Raw genomic sequence first — 18,916 nt, 5'->3', positions numbered from 1 at the left:
ACACATCAGCTGTTGAAGGAGCGGTGTCTTCTCAGGGTCCCCAAACTAGTATATGGCTGTAACAGTTTACCCAACCAGCCGACCGAAACTGCGTTCTGCACTGTCGCATACGGCCGCTCCTTCCCAGGGACATCTGCGGGGGAGACGCAGCTCTTGACATGGCATCTGCTTTGGAGGTCCCTGCCCTCCCCAACCCCCCACTCCATGAAGGGTGCCCTGCTCTCTTTTCAGAGGGCTTCCCCTTGTTGCCAGAGGTTCTGCTTTATTTGTTAAGCAGCCTTTTTGCTCTAATGGAAGAACCCACACAGAGCAGGCAGTGCACACGTTGGCAGAACCCAGCTCAGAGCGTTTTCCCTGAGTGAACACAGCCATCCGGCCAGCACACAGATCACGAAACCGAAGGTTACCAGCCCTCCCCAGAAGTCCCCGAGTGCCCCCTTCCCGTCCCAGCCACCCCTCAGAATCACCACTTTCCTGCCATCGTTGATGGTTTTTTAAAAATCTTTATTTAAAGGCTACTTTACGGTTCGCCCTCTTCTTTCTGATTTCCTTCATCAGTGCTGCGAGAGGTACTCCTGCTACTGTGAGCGGCGGAAGGCCCTTCCTTCCCGCGCCTGTGTGGCTTCCTGCTGGGCAATATGCCGCAGTTCCTAGAGCCATTCGCTGTTGCCGGACAGCTGGCTGTTTCCAGTCTGGGGCTGTGACCCACAGAGCTGCTGTGTCCCCACGTATCTCGGGGATGCGTCTTCCCTGCCTAGCTGCGTCGCTGGCTAGTGCATACGGAGTGGACGGTGCCCCCTTGCAGGTGTCTCCCGATGAGCAGAAGATGTGGGCAGGAAGACAAAACCTTCCTCCTCCCGTTTCCCTGGGTCTCAGAGGAGTTTCTGAGAAAATATTAGTCACTGGAGTCGATCAGGGAACACCTGAGAGACCTCCGGCCTTAGTCTTCCCCTTTCTGTGGGGGTGAATCACCCGGGCCCCCAGAGAAGTTACTGGACTTGCCTGAGGTCACACAGGGCAGTGGTGACAGAGTCTCGTGGACCCCACATGTCCTCACCCTGAGGCCACTGGTCTGTTAACGGGATCCACGCAGCCAGAGAAGGGTCAGCATCAGGTAGGCTGGAGGCTCAGGTGTGGTGATCCTTCCCCACTGAGGTCTCCCCCCGCCTCCTGAAGGCCCCCGGGGGGTGCGGTCTGTGAGGCTCCTCTGCCATGGTGCGGGGCCCCTCACCAGCTCTGGGTCCCTGCCAGGGAAGAGCTCAGGCTCCCACGCAGTTGGGGATCCCTGCGTCGTCATGACGATGCACCTCCCAGGTTCAGCTCCGAACCAGAGGCCATGAGCAGCTGCGCGGGTTAAGCAAACTGCACCCGGCAGCCGATGAGGCCTTGGTGCCGCTGGCCAGCTGGGCTGCGGCCTGAGTGGCGGTGGGGTCCGCGGGGTGCACAGCCGCCCCCGGGGCCCGGCTGGCTATCAGGACCTTCCCCACCCCCACCCCGGGGCTCGTCCGCAGGTTCCGGGCTACCGGCAGGAGCGCGTGGAGAAGGGCCTGAAGCTCTTCGCGCAGCTCATCAACAACAAGGTGTTCCTGCTGTCCTTCATCCGCACGCTGGAGTCCCAGCGCAGCTTCTCCATGCGCGACCGCGGCAACGTGGCGTCGCTCATCATGACGGTGCTGCAGAGCAAGCTGGAGTACGCCACCGACGTGCTGAAGCAGCTGCTGGCCGACCTCATCGACAAGAACCTGGAGAGCAAGAACCACCCCAAGCTGCTTCTCAGGAGGTGAGGGTCGGGCCTGGGTGGGGGCGGGGGGGAACGCAGGTCAGGGAGAGCCCACTCGCCTGGATCTTGGGCCTCCTGGGGACATGGGGGCAGGGCTCCCAGAAGGAGCCGCCAAGGCTGCCCATGCCCTCTGGGAAGAAGCTGTCCCCACGGCCCGTCTGTTTCTCTAGTGCCCTGCATCTGCTCTGCCTTCTTCTTTCTCTCTGTCCTTCCGCCCCCCAGTTATGACCTTCCCTCTGGAGTTATTCTCCCGTGGACTCTTCAGGGGTCGTTTTTCCATCCCCTACCCTTACCTACACCAGAACATGAATTAGGAGAGATACCCCCAGGCCTTCTGTCTTGGGAACCTGCCACAGCATCTCAAGATGGGAGATTTCAGCCCTGGCAGCTCTCCTTGCTGTCCGGGACCAGCCCCGGAGCCTCACCCCGGAGCCTGTAGGTAATGTGGGCTCTCCGGTCCCAGCCCACATGCACTGGGGCAGAATCAGCAGGCTCCCAAGAAACCGCTGTGTTGAAGGTCCACTGGGGTGTGAGAAGCCCTGGACCAGCCAGTGTGTCCTAGCCTGATGCACCTCCTGGAGGCTCTGCCTGGGTCTGGGGCTCTCCACCCCCACCCCCACTCGGATGCCTCACTGTGGAGACCCGAATAGCCACATGTGGCCACCAAGCCATATCCCGTGGCTTCGGCTTTATAGGACAATGACTCCCTGACTCCATCCAGGCTGCCACTCACATCTGCCTCCTCCTGGAAAGCCATTTCTCATCTAGGCTGTTAGTGCAGTGCCTGTAGCCTTCACAAGGACAAAGCTGGAAATCTCCCACGTCCAGCCATCACGCCGTGGTACCGTCCACCTCTACCTCTTCTGCCTCCCATCCTCGGTGTCTGGGTCCGAAGGGGTGGGGGGGGGGGCTCCTGCTTGGGCCAAGTGACTAGATTTGGCTTTCCGAAGTGTTTACCTCCGGCTTTTCCCTGTGCCATGGGCATTCGCCCGCACAGCTGCGGAAGGTTGCTACGTATCGGAGCAATCATCCAGCTTCGGAAACAGCGAGGTAGATCATTTTGATTTTTGTTTTACTTCCACCACGCAGCCACCCACCGGCATAATGCTAGGGTTGCCACTGCCTGCCCGAGCTCCCACCGACAATTTCCCGGCGTGGCCTCGCTCTGGATCTGCACGTCTCCGCCTCTTGCTTTCCACCCGCTCGCTCCCAGATGCTGTCTCTGCTTCTGCCCTCCTCCATCGCCCCTTCTTCCTCTTGCCCCTGGCTGGCCCCCTCACTTCGACAGTCTTCCTTCTCATCTCCTCCTGCTTTGCTGTGGAGCTCACAGCCGCCCAGCTGCCGGGGGGCTCCCGCCAACTGCGACTTCCAGGTCTAGCCAAACATACCTGGGTGGGCCCGTTGCTCTCTGGAGCTGGCCCAGGCTTAGCATGAGTTTGAGTCCCATTTGTTTTCTCTACATGGATGCAACCCGAAGGGTCTTTTGGCCCTACCCCTGCTGCAACAGTGGCTTCCCTTCCAAGGTAAAAAGAGAAATAGACTTAGGTAGCAGCACAAAGAATGCAAATTAGACTCAAGGAGGCACTTCCTGTCATTGCAAATGACACATGAGCAGGGTTCCCAGAAAGAGTTCCAAAGGACCCTGAGGTAGGATAATTTGGGCATTGCTCAGCATGAGTTAAGTACGCAGGTTTAATCTGCGTCAGCTCTGGGAGTCTTTCGCTCTAGGTGATGGGGTCAGACCAATGTACCTGGCCTTTGTCGCCTGACCCACTCCTCCTGCCACCTTCCTATCTGTGCCCTGCCAAATTAGTATGACCCCAGGTTTTTCAGTTTTCTTCTCTCACCCACCCACGGGAACTAGAAAGTTCTCTAAAGCTGTCCTGTTCAATGTGGTGACTGCAAGCTACACGTACACATTCAAATGCAGATAATGAAAGGTGAAGAAAATGTAACATTCCGCTCCTCAGGCACACTAGCCACATTTTGAGTGCTCTGTGGGCACCTATGGCTGGTGGCTTTGCCACCGGACAGCTCGAGAGTTCATCATCAACGCAGAGAGCCCTGACGGACAGAGCTACTCCCGCACTTTCCCACTGGACACCCAGCCGGGAGCCCGACACCAGCAGGTCCTGGCTTTGTAGGCAAGGCTTGTCTCATCACCCTGGGGTTTCTAGGAGTCCGTGGAATTCCAGTATTCTTTAGGATCTCAGGATTTGGCCCAAAAGTCAAAAGCAGCAAGATCAATGCAGAATCGGTCCCCTGCCTTCCCAGTCCTTGGCCTCTGACCAGCTGCTTCTGTCTTTGTCTTGCTGTGACAGGACTGAGTCAGTGGCTGAAAAGATGTTGACCAACTGGTTCACTTTCCTGCTCTACAAGTTCCTCAAGGTACGACTGGATATTGGGGTATCATTGGTGCTGCCTGTTACCCCTCCAGCTTCCCTGCACACCCTGAAGCCCACATTCCCCAGGCCTAACTCCTAGAGCCCCACCAGGAAATGTAGTCCCCCTCATCACCTTCACTGTCACCAAGGGGGCAGACTCCCAACCGTCTCAGGAGACCCCTGCCCTGTCAATCCTGGCATGAAAGACAATCCCATCCCCAGGCCAGGGGGAGATGAGCCCATGAGAGGACCCTGTATGAGCCCCGAAGCCAAAGTCCCCTTGTATGCTCAAAACGGTTCATCCCTTAGTTCCCTGCTTTCCCTGTTCCTCCTCTCCTGCCTCTCCCAGCCCCAGACTCCCCCAGGCTGATCAGGGTCCCCGAGCAGGGACCACAGGTGTGTGTGGCAGTAGCTAAGCCGCCCATGTGCCCCGGAGGTGGAAGAGCTCCCTGACTCCGATTATAACCTTGCTTCCGAAAGACGTCGCACCCCGGGCACAGACCTCTGTCTGATGGGCTGCGGAGAAAGTGGTTGGAGTGGAGTGGGGAAGAGAAACGGAGAGGGGGCAGGAGGCAGGGAGGTGAAGCGGAGAGGGCAGACAGAAGACAGGTGTCCAGAGGGCCAGGAGAAATGTGCGTCTGAAGGGGGAGCGGACAACAGAGGCCGGGGAGCAGGAGAGAATTGGAGCAGAGCTGTGGAAAGCAGCCCGTCGAGAAATGGGCTCCGGGAGGTTGGTCCAGAGTCCACCCATCACGGTTCTTCTCTGCGTGCAGGAGTGTGCCGGGGAGCCCCTGTTCTCGCTCTTCTGTGCCATCAAGCAGCAGATGGAGAAGGGGCCCATCGACGCCATCACGGGAGAGGCCCGCTACTCTCTGAGCGAGGACAAGCTCATCCGCCAGCAGATCGACTACAAAACCCTGGTAAAGCAGCCTCGAGGCTTTGCCCTGGGGCCCCGGTGACGGGGCTGCGGTCCCGTGCAGTCCCTGCCCAGCAGAGGGGACCGTGGAGATGCTGAAAAGCCACCTGGCCTGGTTGACCTGCTGCACTGGGCCAGCCGGGTATCCCACCTGGGCCTGTCACCCCAGACTCCCCCAGGACCCCCACACCAGAGCACCTGGATTGAGGGACCAGTAGCTGAGGCACGTCTGAGCGACACTTCAGGGACCCGTGTGGTTCCAGACCAGTGCACAGAACGTGGGGTCATAAGGCCTCGCCGCAGCTGGCCAGCTGATTGCACAGAGAGAACCGCTCATCGGCTTCCCTGGGTGAGGTGGGGGCACTTCCAGGCAGAGCAGGTGGGGCCCTGAAGGAGAGGAAACCGGAAAGAGTCCCTTGTGTCTGCCCTCCGGTCTAAGTTCAAATACACCCACACCCCGAGAATGTGAGGCTGGATTGGCCTACCGGTCTTTGTCCAGGGAATGCAGGGCTTCCCTCTGTCAAGGTTAGCCCCCCTCTTCTGATAGCAGCTGTCACCCTCTAGGAGGCAGCCAGTTTCAGCTCGGAGGAGTGTGAGGTCTGGACTGGAGCCCTGACTGCTTCAGCAGCGGGGTGATTTGGGGCAGGTGCTTCAACGCCTCTGACTTAGGGTGTGTTCATCTGAAAATACGGAGGGTAACACTAGAACTTATTTACACAGGGGTAGTAACAGTGCGTATCCCCCAACGTTGTCCAGAGGGTGGAATGGGGCAAGGTGTGCGAGGCAGGGAGCACCGAGTAAGTGCTTCCTGCTGCCCACGGAGGCCCTGCCACCGCTTTCCCGCTGCCCTGCCCTGCCCGTCTGCCACGGTCCCTCTGGGCCTGGCGCTCACCCTCACCCTCACCCCTGGCTCTTGTGGACAGAGGTGTGATTTCCCACCAGGCCTCCACTAGGAGAGCGGAGAGGGTGTGAAAGGAAGGAGGTAGAATATAAGCAAACAGGTGTTGGTGATGACGCATGGGAGGTGCCCAAGATGGGGGGGATGCGGACAGAAGAGAGATGGGATTTAAATGTATTTATGGGATTATGGGAAGGGGTGCCTGGTTGGCCCAATTAAGCATCCAACTCTCAATTTTGGCTCAGGTCAGGATCTCAAGGTTGTGAGATTGAGCCCCATGTTGGTCTCGCACTGGGCGTGGAGCCTGCTTAAGAATCTCTCTTCCCCTCTACCCCTTCCCCCTCCCTTTCTAAAAAAAAAAAAAACCACACACACAAAACAAAACAAAATAAAAGCGCTTATGGGGAGATGAGACCCACACAGGCTAAGACAGGACAGGGCTGAGCTGGGCTGAGCCGGGCAGGAGTGGTGAGCCCGGGGTGAATCCCAGACCCCACGGAGAGCAGGGAGACGGTGCCTCCTGGCTGAGAATGATGCAGCTGAGATACACCTTCCCCCCATTCTCAGTGGGCTGAGGGGGTCCCAGTGGGCTCCCCTAAGGAGGCTTCAGAGGAGCAGCTGTGACTGGGGACCTTGCTTCCTTACAGTCCTGTTCTGCTCTGGAGGAGAGAGTTAGAGGCTCTGATTAAAGTGGAAAAGGGGGGCTGAGGGAGGAGAATCTTCCCAAAATAGAGACCTGGGTAGATTTTTAATGTTCTAGAAGTACCCCTGAAACATCTCCTGCCTGATCTCCCCACACCCCTTCCTCTCCCATCCCCCCCGCGGTTCCTCAGTACGGAATCCAGTACCGTGGGCTGCGGTAGGGCCCTGTCCCCGCCGGCAGCATCCTTTACTCAGGAGGCCAGGCTGCTTGCAGATGGTGGGACTTCCAGCCCGTGTGAGGAACTGGAGTGGGCCGGGGGCCCAGCCTTCGGGCGGACAGCCTGGGGAGAAAAGGGGGAGATTGCGCTTGTTCCGCCCAGGGAAGACAGGCACGCAGGGAGGTGTAAGGCCACCTCGGGCCTGAGAAAGGGAACTCCAACAGGTGGAAGGGAGCAGCCCCAGGCTATTGATGGGGGAGAGAGAGGAAGGGAGGGAAAGCTGGAAGAGCTCTGAACAATTTGGGCCAACTGATGCTGTCGCTGTCCTGGGGCAGGGGGTACCCCAAAGGAGACAGGTGCTGAGAGGCTCAGGGCCAGCCCGCTTCATAGCGAGGCGCCCCTCCAAGGTGTTGCGTGATTAACTGGCCTGACAGTAGAACGTGAGTTCTCCTGTCCCAGGGCCCTGCTGCTGGGAGAGCCTGCTGCCATCACCCACGAGCTTGCTGGGTGTGGGTGCTTCCCCGGGGAGCCTGCTGGGTGCCAGAGGTTGGACATTGACCTGCTATAACGCAGAATCTCAGGCTCACCCCAGACCTCCTGAGTCAGCACCTGCATTCTAACAAAACTCCGGAGTGATTCTAGTCACATTGAACTTGAGAAGCACTGAGCTAGCAGGAAAAAAAAAAAAAAAAAAAACAAAACCACCACCAACAACCACCACCACCGGTCTGCTCAGAAACTAACCAAGGAGCGTAAGAATAGGAGCGGGGAAGGGACTTCCGGGTGGAGCTGGGGTTTGGCCAGTGGCCAGGAAACCCTGTCCTTCCATACGGCTACTGGCTACTGCTTCTTCTCTGGATGCCCCGAAGCATCCTATGGGGTTCTCCTAGGCCACCATGAACCCCTGAGGCAAGTAGAAATGTCAGAAGGGCACACGCAGGGGCAGCCTCTGTCTCAGGGTCCTTCGCGGGGAGGATGCCCGGAAAGAGCTGCGCTGCTGCCTGGGGGAAGCTGAGCCCAGGGCGGCACGAAGTGGCAGGCCGTGCTTTGGCCACGGATGGGGCAGCGAGGGGCCGGGAAGGCTGTAGAAGGACCAGCTGGGAGAGGGCACTCCGAAGGGACCTGTGGTCCGGAGTTCCTTCCACCATTGTTTCCAGTTTAGGACATTTTGAGGGTGAGAGTTTGGTTTTACAGATTTAGGAGGTTTTTTTCCCTGCTTAATGGAAGAAGCATGTTGCCCTGTGAGCTCGCAGCACTCTGGCTGCTAATGAAAGGCAGGCGTCCAGGGGCCAGGGTTCTGATTGCCCCCACGTGGAGTGGGGGTTGGCGGGGGAAGCTGGCTCTGCGTCTGCAGGCCTGCGGTGGGGGGGGGGGTGCAGGGAGAGATCAGGGAGGAAGGCGAGGAGGGCTCAGGCAGCAGAGCAGAGAGGGTGTGGGAGCGGTGTGCCCCACCGTGGTCCCCACAGCATCCCACCCTGTCCTATCCATGTAGACGGAGCCCTCCCTGAGAACAGCGAGGGAAGAGAAGCCTTGGGAAACAGCCCAGAACTTTTTCAAGGAAAAAAAAAATATCACTTGGTGCTTTAAGCAGAGCCTTCATTTTTCTGACTAGCTCCAAAAAGAGACACGGAGGCCCTGAGCCAGGGCGGCCTCCTCTCCGAACACGAGGTTCCAGGCTCAGAGTCAGGAAGGCATCTCCAGTGGCCTGAACCGGCACCTTTTTATTTTTAAAGAACACACGAAGCTTCTTACAGATTCTCCAACCTCCCATCGGCCCAGAACCCTCACAAAAATCGAAGCTTACGAAATCTCTTGAGCAAGGAACCAGATTCACGTTCCCGCGTGCATGTGGGGGCGGGGGGAGGGAGTGACAGGGAGAAAGGACCGACACACGCGGAAGGTGGGGGCCCAGAGGTGGGCACAGGTCTGGGCATGCTGCAGAGAAGGCGCCATGTGTGCACGTGGTGTGCACGTGAGAGAGAGAGTGCGTGTTGGCCTCGGTGTCCAGAAGGCGCCTGGGGCTCCGCTCCCCCTGCTGCCCTCCCCTCCACATTTCTGCCTCCCCTTCCTCCAGGTCCTGAGCTGTGTCAACCCAGACAATGCCAACAGCCCCGAGGTCCCCGTGAAGATCCTCAACTGCGACACCATTACTCAGGTCAAGGAGAAGATTCTGGACGCCATCTTTAAGAATGTGCCCTGCTCGCACCGGCCCAAGGCTGCAGACATGGACCTGGGTGAGTAGGCTGCCCAGCCAGGGGTACCCTAGCACTGAGCACTAGGCAGAGAGGCGACTACGTCTCCCGGCAGCACCACCACCCCGGGGGGGGTTTGGAGTAGCCAAGCGGTGTCCTATCCGTTGTGAAGGGGATTCAGGCTGCGTCTGTGTGGTCCAAAGTCCCGCCACCGCCATTGTTAGCCCCCGGGCTTTTCCCTTCTCCTCTGTTCTGTGCCTGTCATTTTTGCTGACTACCAAGGCAGGAGGGATCTGGGTCAGTGATGGAGGATGGAGAGAAAGAAGAGAGAGAAATGAGAGATGACAGCCTGCTGGGGAGCAGGACGACATTTTATTTGAAGGTTCCCTGAATAGATCACATAGCTTATATAAACAAGGGCACGCCACTTAGGGCCCGCTGTACTTGGATCCGGGGAAGTTTGGCCTGAGCGTTTAATGAGACGTTGTCCTGGGGAAATCCTGGTGGGGAGTTCCGAGCTGCAGAGGGGCCGGGGCTGAAGAGAGGCAGCGTGGCGTGGTGGTTCGGCGTGACTCCTGGACTGGAGTCCTGACACCGCGAAGTCCCAGCTGTGTGACTTGGGTCCAGGTACTTACCCTTTCGTGCCTTCGGTTCTCTACTACTCCAACAGTGACAATCCTAGTGTGCACCTCCCTGTAAGAAGGAACTGAGATGAGGCGTGTAAAAACCTCTCGATGCGGTGCCTGGTCTGTAGCGCATACTCAGTTAGCCTTGGCCGCTGTCATTACGGCTTGGGAGAGGAACGCTGGGGAGGAGATGGCCTGTGTCTGTTTGTTGATCTGGGGCATGGAGAGAAAGGCATCGATGTGTATGTGCCTGTGTCTGGAGATTTGTGGCAAAGGACTGGTAGGAGGATGTCCAGGAGCCCCTAACTCAACCAACCCTCTGGCCTCTAAGCTGCCTTCAGTTAAGCTGTCCAAGACAGAGGGTGTCTACCCTGTTTTCTAACATCCAGAGCGAATCTTCAGCCCCTCTTGCTGCGCCACCCACTTCCCCCCAAATTCTCATGCCTGAAGACTCAGGATCGGGGAGTTCTGCTAACCCACCTCAACGCTTTGTGCTTCCTTTAACCCCCATCCTCTTGCTCGGCCCCCCGTGGGCTGTGTTCGGCACCAGGCCCAGGGCTCGGATGCCCAGGGAGAGAGACTGGGCGAGCTCGTGCTCCCCTTTACCTGGGAGGCAGCCCTCGCCTGCTGCTTCAGGGACAGGGAGGAGGCCTATGCGAGAGCCCGAGAGCCAGGGGTGGTGGTGTGCGGGCGAGCGTGTCCCCCTGCGCGACCCAGAGCTCTGGGCCCTATGGAGGGAGCGAAAGCTTGTGTGCGGTCACTCTGCTGCCAGGGAGATCCCACAGACTGACAGGGGGAGCCTCCTATTACAGAAGAGCAGGTAGGGACCCACCCGGCTTCCAGGAAGCAAGGCTGCCACATCGCCCCCCCGCCAAACAGTGAAGGGGGTTGTTCCATAACGGGTGTCCCGGGGAGAGCTGAGTTCCCGCCCGTGGCCAGGGAGCTCCCACCGGTCCTTCTTTCTCCATGTGGGACCCACATCCGTCCGCGTGCACGCTCGGCTTCTAGGTGTCCTTATCTGCTCAGTGGGCGGGGGGAGGGGCGGGCAGACAAGCCGGCACAGTGGGGCCCAGAGGAGCAGCCACTAGAAAAGCCTTCATGCTGGAAGGTGAGTTTGGAAAGACGGTGCTGGAACACAGGATAAGCTCCTGGGTGCAGGAGCCTATCAGATCGTTGTTTCTTGCCCGGGAATGGGGTGACTTGCCTGAGGGAGAGCGGCATGTGGCCTCGTAAGCCTCCACCGGAAGCACGGAGATGGAGTTTTCGCACAGGAATGCCTTCTCTTCCTGACCAGAAAAGGGCAGTTGGGTGGTGAAGAACATTCCCTCCTGGGGTGGCCTGGCTGTGAGGAACGGCGGGACCCGCGTTCTCCCGTGTCTTCTCAACCCCAGGCTAGGGGGCTCCCTCTGGAAGCAGATCCAGGGACCGCACCCTCCGCACCTGCTTGATTTCCTGGAGCAACTCCGTGGCCAGCACCTGCCGCCTGGGATCTGCATACCCTGAGCTTGGGAGGGGAAGGAGCTGCTTCTAGCTTTAGAAAACTGCTCCCTTCAAAGGTCTAGGGGTGCAAGCCCAGCACAGCAGATGCTGAATGAAGATGGAAAGCACCCCGTGGCCGTAGGGGTGAACCATTTGCCGTGGAGAAGGGGCAGCCTCAGAGCAGCCTCCCTGCTACTCCCTGCCTCCGCCCCCGACCCTGCCCCGAGGGTCGGGCTAAACGGCTGCTCTGGCCAGGGAGAGGCCCCCTGCCTCCCAGCGAGGTAGCATGTCCCATGACCCACTGGCCACCACAGCTGCCCACAATTCAGGTCCCAAGAGACCACGGGGCACCTGTCCCAGCAGAGGTGCTGCTGGGGAGGGCTCAGGGGCTATCCTGGAGGGACGAGCCTCCAGCCGCAGGGACAGATAAGTGGGGAGCCTACTGGGGAGGGAGCGCTATGCGGAACTCTTTATAAAGGCCTCTCGTGGTGGGTCCTCTTCGAAGGAATGTCCTTGTTCTATTAGATCCAAGTCTTGGAGCTGCCCGGAAAGCTCCCGCCTTCTTTCTACCAAAGCCAGATTGCGTAACAAGGAAAGGGGCCTCCTCTGAGACCCAAATGCTTTTTCCACATGATTCAACTCCGCCTCGTGGCCCCCAAGGGGAGAGAGAGGCCAGGCAAGTTTTTCCCATCATGTAGGTGATAGTGCTTTAAAAGCCTAAAAGCAATTTACAAATGTAAGGTGTGATTATTATCAAAAATTAAGCTATGCCAAAGGGACAGAACACGAAGCCCACCGGCCCAGAAAGGACTCAGCCGCATGCCTGGGCCAGAGGCAAGATAGCCAGGCATCCTCCTCTCATTCCCCACTCCCCTAGCTGGGGGCACTGGCCACACGCCTTCCCCCTCCTGATGCTGGCCCCTGGCAAGGTGAGGACACTTGTCCCACAACAACTCAGAAGGGAGCAAAGATATTTTAAGCCACCCCAGTAACGGTCCTAAGTAAATCCAGCCCCAAACACCTCTTTCTGCCTTTCATCATCACCGTGGCCCTGGCCCGGCCTGGCCCCTCATTCCAGACACTTCTACCCATGGTGCCTCAGACTGCAGTCCTCTCCCCTCCCTAGCTCACCTCCATCCACGCTTTCACCAGACTTTCACAGGCATTAAGCCACCACGATGGGGAAGGTATCAGTCAGGGTTCTCTAGAGACACAACTAGTAGAACGTGCACGAGATTTAAGGAATTGCTCTCGTGATTCCAGAGTTGTAGTCCGTTTGGGCTGCTGTAGCGCCATACCGTGGACTGCACAGAAATTTTCCTCACCGTTCCAGTCTGGCAAGTCCAAGATCAAGTTCAGTGTCCGGTGAAGACTATTTCCTGGTTCACAGGTGGTGCCTTCTTCCCGAGTCCTCACCTGTAGAAGGAATAAGGGAGCTTTCTGGGGCCCCTCCTATAGCCGCTAACTCCATTCAGGAGGGCTCCCCACTCATGTCCTTTGATGTCACAAAGACCCCACCCCCAAATCCCATCACGTTGGGGGTTAGGGTTTCAACATAAGAATTCTGGTGGGACACATTCCATCTCTGGCAAGGGGGCTGGCCAAGCTCAAAACCTCCAAAGTAGGCTGGCAGGCTGGAGACCCAGGAAGGAGCCTGTGTTGCAGGTCAAGTCCAAAGGCTTCTGCAGGCAGAATTCCCTCTGGCTCAGGGGAGGTCAGTCTTCTCTTCAGGCCTTCAACTCACTAGATGAAGCCCACCTACATTATGGAGGGCAATTCGCTTTCCGATCGAAGTGTTAATCTCATCTAAAAACAACCCCACAGAAACATCCAGAACAATGTCTGAGCACATAACTGGATGCCTAACTCCAGTCAACTTGACACATCAAATGAACCCGCACAGGAGCCCAAGTGAAGGACACTAGGTCTGCCTTCCTTTCAGTCTGTTGGAATCTAGGGAAGGAGAGGCACCACCAGGCACGCTTTGGGGGCAGTGTCAGGTCAGGGAGAACCTTGGGAGCTCTCAAAGCACAGTGGCCATGGTGCCCCACTCTTTTATACACGAGGCTGTCCTCACCCCATTTATGTCCCTTTCTACCTGCCATTATTGGGTCTGATCTGAGTAACCCCTGCAGCACTAAATTCTAACCGATACATCGTACAGGGGGTGCCAGTGGGAGCTCGACGAGTTCCTCATCTCTTTGCACAGCCCCAGAAGGCAGGACCCCCCTCCCTCTGAGCCAGGGCACTCAGCAAAGTGGGCATCACTGATGCTGGTCTACTCCACTGCACAGGAGAATCGGCCACTCAGAGAGGCACAGCGCGTGGGCCCCGGTCACACAGCAGGAAGGTGGAGAGAACACCCATGTCCTCCCTGTACAGTCTCTCCCCATGGGCCTTGACCTTCCGAGATTCCTCTGGTTTAAGGCAAATGCTCTCTCAATAGCCCCGGAACTCCACTACCCGCTCCGTCTTGCCGTTCAGGGTTCAAGTCATGCTGAATGGATATATATATATATATATATTCCTCCCCCCCGCAAACAAGTAATTTCTGCATGCAGTAAAAAGATACACTATCTTCCAAGGGAAATATAAAGAGTTCACAGCCACTGTCTCCCCAGTTTGCATTTTCCGCTGCACCTGATGGGAAGGACAGATAAAGATAATGGGATTTTTTTTTTTCTTTCTTCTTTCACCTCCCTCACTCCCCGGAAGGTGGACGTGTAACAAATTGGATTGTGAATGTGTCTGTCCTTTGTGCTCGGACTCTGGAGCAGGGCACAGGGCTGCGAGGCAGGAGCTGGGAGAGAGAGATCAGAGCTAGCCACTCCCTCTTGGTGCTGTGCGTCGGAATCCCAGGGTCACCTTTCCCCCTCTCTGGTGCCCACCACCTGCCTTCTTCACTCTTCTTTGACACTGCACAGCAGAGCCCAGCTGGAGGGACCCCAGAACTTCTGTGTCCCATACTCAAGAATATCCATTAAGCTTTAGCTCATCTCCTTAATCGAGGAGCAGAACCCAGTCGTCTTTTGCCTGCAGCACCCACAGACTTTCCCCCAAAAGCAATAACTAGCCAGAGCCGCACGCTTTCTGGTTTCTGGAGACTTGGAACCTTGAGCGCAGGTGGCACAGTCCCACCTGGGAATTTCTTTCTGGAGCATCACGTTTCATAGTTCGGTTATTTCCTATTTTACAACTTGCTCTCACAATAACTAAAATACTATTTTTTTTTAACAAAACATATTTGGACAGTACCCCCTTCCACCCTCAGGTCAATCTTCCAACCTTGCTGGCAGTGACACTCTGACCTTGTCACGCCTCCTCCCCATTCTGCTCTGATGCATGCTCCCCACACTGCCGAGTAGTTGGCTGTTGAGGGTCCCGGGGCTCCCTGCTGGGCTTCTCCTTGGGGCTCACCTGTCGACATGTGTCCAGCAGTCCTCAAGTCTCCTCCTCCAGCCCTCTGCTCAGGATCCTGTCTTGGGGGAGTTGAGCAGGCGCTGGGCAGGGTTGACATTTGCCCCCGGTGAGAGCCTGCCTGTGGCTCCCCGGTTGGGGCAAGGCGGCCTGGGGCGAAGTACAGGCATCTGGACGGTCTCTTGTGGATCAGGAGGGCTGGCTCAGCCAGGACCACTCAGGCTGGTGAGCCTGTCCCGCCTCCCTTGCCTGTCCAGGTCAGTGCTTCCCAAAGCTTCGGTGACGGGTCTGAGGACAAGGGCTGTTAGAGAGAATGGAAGGAGGGAGCGGTGGTTGCAAACTTTGAGTCCCCACCTTAAGGTAAAATGAAGTGCACACGTGAATATGTGTGCGCATATATCTAGGAGTGTGTGGATGTGCGTGTGCATGTGTGCATACGTGTGCCCGTGCCCTCGCCACAGCCCCATGCCACAAGGGCCCGAGCTCTTGCAGGCTTGCGTCCCAGGGAGAGCTGCTTCTCAGCATAGTGCCAGCTGGGTCGTAGGGGACCTTCCAGGAGCCAGGCCAGGGATGTGCTTGGGGTCCGGGCCTCCTTCTAGGGCTGTCCTGCAGATGAAGGCCCCCCTCCTCTATGCTCTAGCTTCTAGCTCATCCCTCAGCCACCTTCTTGAAACTTGTGGGACATGCCGTGGTGTTCCCGTCTCTTCTTCCCAGAGAATTTCCAAGCAGTGTGTAGCCTACCTCCCGAACACCCCCTACGTCTACACCCCAGCCCCCACTGCCTTGGCCAAAGGCAGCCATCCCAACCTCCATGTCCCTCAAGAACTCCCTCCTTCTCAGCCACCCCATCTCCCTGGCCCGCAGCTCACTGCCAGATGCCTTAGCCTGCCAACTTCTGACTTGCACGTCCTGTCCAGCCTCTCCTTTCTGCTGCCTCCTACTCTGAGGCACACTCACGGATCCACGTACGTGGTGCCTCTGGACCCCCGAAGCATCATACCTGCCCACCTTGTCCCTCAACCCTCAGCCCCACGGCCATCCCTGCACCACTGCCCACGGACATTGCTCATTCTCCCCCGCATGCAGCCCTGACCCTGGGCCCGTGATTCTGCATGCTCCCTCCCAGCCCTCCAGCGAGGGATCCCTTCAAGAGCTAGGTGTAGGTACCATGGGCTGCTGGCCCAGGGCCTGGCACACGGTGGGTGCTGGGCAGACAGTGCTGGAATGAGTGAGTGTGTCACGAGGCTCTGGGATTTTCTGGATCTGGATTTTCCACACGGGGACCACCTAGATGTCCTGGACCAGCACATGCCTTGTCTCGGGATTCTCTGGGGCCGTCCCTGAGCTCAGCGTCCCCCATCATTTGGTGCCTGGAGGTAGTTTCTAATCTCTCTCTGTGCCCCCAAGGGCAGGCGAAGCTGTCTGGAGGCTGGGCTTTCACCTAGAGGACACTGGCTGTCACATCACCCCTCAGCTGCTCTAGTGGGGTCACCTCACACATATATAGCAAGGTGTGGACACAGAAGAGGGATATTTTTAGTGCTGTTTTTATAGGCAAGACAGAATGAGCCTATCTGGTGAAGGGGTTGCTGAACTTGGGATTGGGAAGCTGGGTTCTATTGATTTTCATTACTGTCATTAAAAGTAAGCGTATGTTGAATATGCAGCAGCACACAGAGTGCAAAATGAGATATGCCCTTGCTCAGGGGCCTCCTGGGCTGACTGAACAGCCGCACACACCGCCAAGGGGACGAGGCCACTGTCCTTCAGATCTGAAGGTGGCAGGTCTGCCTGACCTTGATCCAGTCCAACCTGCTCTTAGGTTCCTCCTGTCCAGCAGGGACGAGATTTCCAGAAGCCAGAGATGCCCTGTGAAGGATGGATGGCTTCCAAGACAGGGAGAAGTCAGACACTTTGGGCCTTGACCTTGTCCCTTCTTGGTCCTGGCATGGCTCAGCAGAACTCCCAGGCTCATGCCCCTGGCAAGCCAAGGTCACGAAGCAGAGCCAGAGCATTCCAGAAAGCTGAGCCCATGTCCACTATTTTGATTTTCCTGAGACATGCCATGATGAGTCTGTGGAGAACAGAGCCCATAGCTGGTCCAGTTGAGGGGTTTCAGGAAAGGAAGGAAAGTGTAACTCAGAAGCAGAAGTGTATTCAGGCCAGCAGGTCACACTGAGGACCTGGCAGAGAAGAGTGAGTTTCGGGGGTGAGTCGCCGTGTTAGCTCATTCCAATTATCCAGTGCCAGGAACCCCGTGCCTTCCTGCTACACTGTGCGTGCTCCCCCCGGGGTCCGCTCAGCAAACACCCCATGGCCTTGCTTTCTCCCTGCAGGGCCCAAGGCTGGGGCTGCCAACAGCTGCTGGCCCTTCTCATATTTCAGGAAGAAGAGCAAACTCAATGTTTCTGTATGAGGCAATGAGAGTACCAGGCTCCACAACGCAGAGTACTAACCACTATACGATCACGGCCGAGAGTACCAGGCTCCAGAAACCTGAAAGCGGGGGCCTAAGAATTCTCCTCCTTGACCCCAGCTCACTATCTCCATCTTGGTACCTGGGGGAATATTCCTGACTTGTGGGGATTGCAACTCAGGGCTCCAGGCCTGCCAGCTCACACCCTCCCCCACATCCTGACCCTTGGCTGACCCATCGATGTGACGGGTGCCATGCTGCTGGGCCCAGAGCCATGTCCATGTTCGGGGAACACCTAGAGCACTGGGGAGGGGGAGTTCTGTTCCTCTGTGTCACTGTCTCCAGGTGACCTCGTCCAGTGTCCTGCCCAGAGAAGGAGCCCAGTGAGTGCCCCGGGGAACAGAACTCAGCTGGTTATCAGAAGGAACAGTGGCCTGGGGGTGGGGACCTCTGCATCTGTCTTCTCAACCTGTTTCTTTTATTTCCTGGTCATGAAATTGGAAGGATGAGAGACGATAATGTAAGACAACTTCCCTTCTGGCCCTGGCTGTGCCTGGTCGTGTGTCTGAGGAGTTCAGATCATTGGCCCAGGTTGCTAACAGATTAAGTTCACTGCTCACCTCTGCCTGCTACTCTCTGACTGCGCACTGTGAGAACCAACATACAAGCAGAAAATTCTCTTATACTGCTTGGAAAATAGGCCACCATCACTCACTCACTCACTCTTCTCCTTCCTTCCCTCACTTATTCATTATTCCTTTAATAAATACTCATCAAGTACTTGCTGTGTCCCTGGTGCCGGACCAACACTGCAGCAGGCGTCTAGCAACATCGAATTTTTGCACTCCCAAGGACAAGCCATCATTCCTTGACTGCCCTGGGGGAAGCATGGCCATACTCTGCCCTATTTTTTTCAGTTGGGGACAGAGAAACAGACTGATTTTCACTGGCTTACATAATTATTGGACATGACTCAGAACTAAGGCTGCTGAGTACAGCCACACAGGCTGCGCACTGCACAATTTCATGGGAGTTGTACAACAGGGAAGTCTGACACCGGGCTCCAAAATCAGTCACCAGCTGTCACTTCTCAGTCCAGCAGGCTATGTGGCTTGCTCTGATCCCACTGAGAGGCGCTACAACTCCCACAGCAAGCGGTGCTGGTGTGGCTGGTAAACCAGAAAGCTGGTCTGCAACTAGTCCCGGCAAAAAGTCCACAGCCACTTCAGTGGAGGAGACTTCGTTTTCCCTTGGGCCCAGCGAGTGGGCGTAACATCCAGAGCTCTTGCCCTGCTTTTCCTCCAGCCCCCATGTGGGGAGTGGTGCCCCACGCTTTCTCTGTACTACCCCCACCACGCAGTCTCTGACTTACTGGCTCTGATGCTATTCACCCAGCAAGCGGGAGGGACCCAAGAGCCTTCGCATTTTAGGGTCAGCTGTGGGACCGGGCCACAACATGCCGCTGCTGTATTCCTTGGCCCCAGGATGGCCTTTACCCGGAGTCGGCCTGTACCACAGACCAGCTGCCAACCAGCGGCCAGACAGGCCACGTCTTTTATCCCACCGCTCACAAACACCTGCATCCCTACATACCTACAGAAAGTGAAAATAAAAGCAAAAAGCACAATAAACCCAACACTGCCGCCTTGGTGCCGCAGTGAGGCCTCGTGCCTTTAATGTCCTACCTGACCTGCCCTGAGGCCCTAATCAGTGCGATCGATTCCAGCCAGGCCGTCCTGCAGGGCTGAATGACTGGCCGCCCCCGTGGGCTGAGAGAGGCCCCTTCGCTGCAGGGAACACGCACAGTATCTGTGTGTTTTTGTTCTTGGGACGGACCGACATCGCAGGAAGCTTTAAACCAGACAGAGGCAAGCCCGGGACCTGGAGCCGGGACTAGGGGGCTGGGAGCCACTCTGCTGCTCCTCAGGGCAGGCAGCTCCCTTCCTGG

General features: G+C 57.2%; 1 protein-coding gene across 1 annotated transcript in view; it reads left to right on the top strand.

Annotated features, from left to right (window-relative positions):
* Nucleotides 1–18,916, top strand: part of PLXNA4 (plexin A4) — a 426,564-nt gene that overhangs the window by 383,325 nt on the left and 24,323 nt on the right. Inside the window, exons 22-25 of the mRNA XM_044246582.1 lie at nt 1,512–1,780; nt 4,102–4,168; nt 4,938–5,084; nt 8,913–9,072. Coding sequence (XP_044102517.1) covers nt 1,512–1,780; nt 4,102–4,168; nt 4,938–5,084; nt 8,913–9,072 — 643 coding nt within the window. The remainder of the gene's footprint in view (nt 1–1,511; nt 1,781–4,101; nt 4,169–4,937; nt 5,085–8,912; nt 9,073–18,916) is intronic.

This window comes from Neovison vison, chromosome 4 (genome assembly GCF_020171115.1).
Source record: "Neovison vison isolate M4711 chromosome 4, ASM_NN_V1, whole genome shotgun sequence".
Classification (NCBI taxonomy): domain Eukaryota; kingdom Metazoa; phylum Chordata; class Mammalia; order Carnivora; family Mustelidae; genus Neogale; species Neogale vison.
Note: the sequence above shows the minus strand (reverse complement) of the source record. Positions and strands in the feature narration are given on the sequence as shown.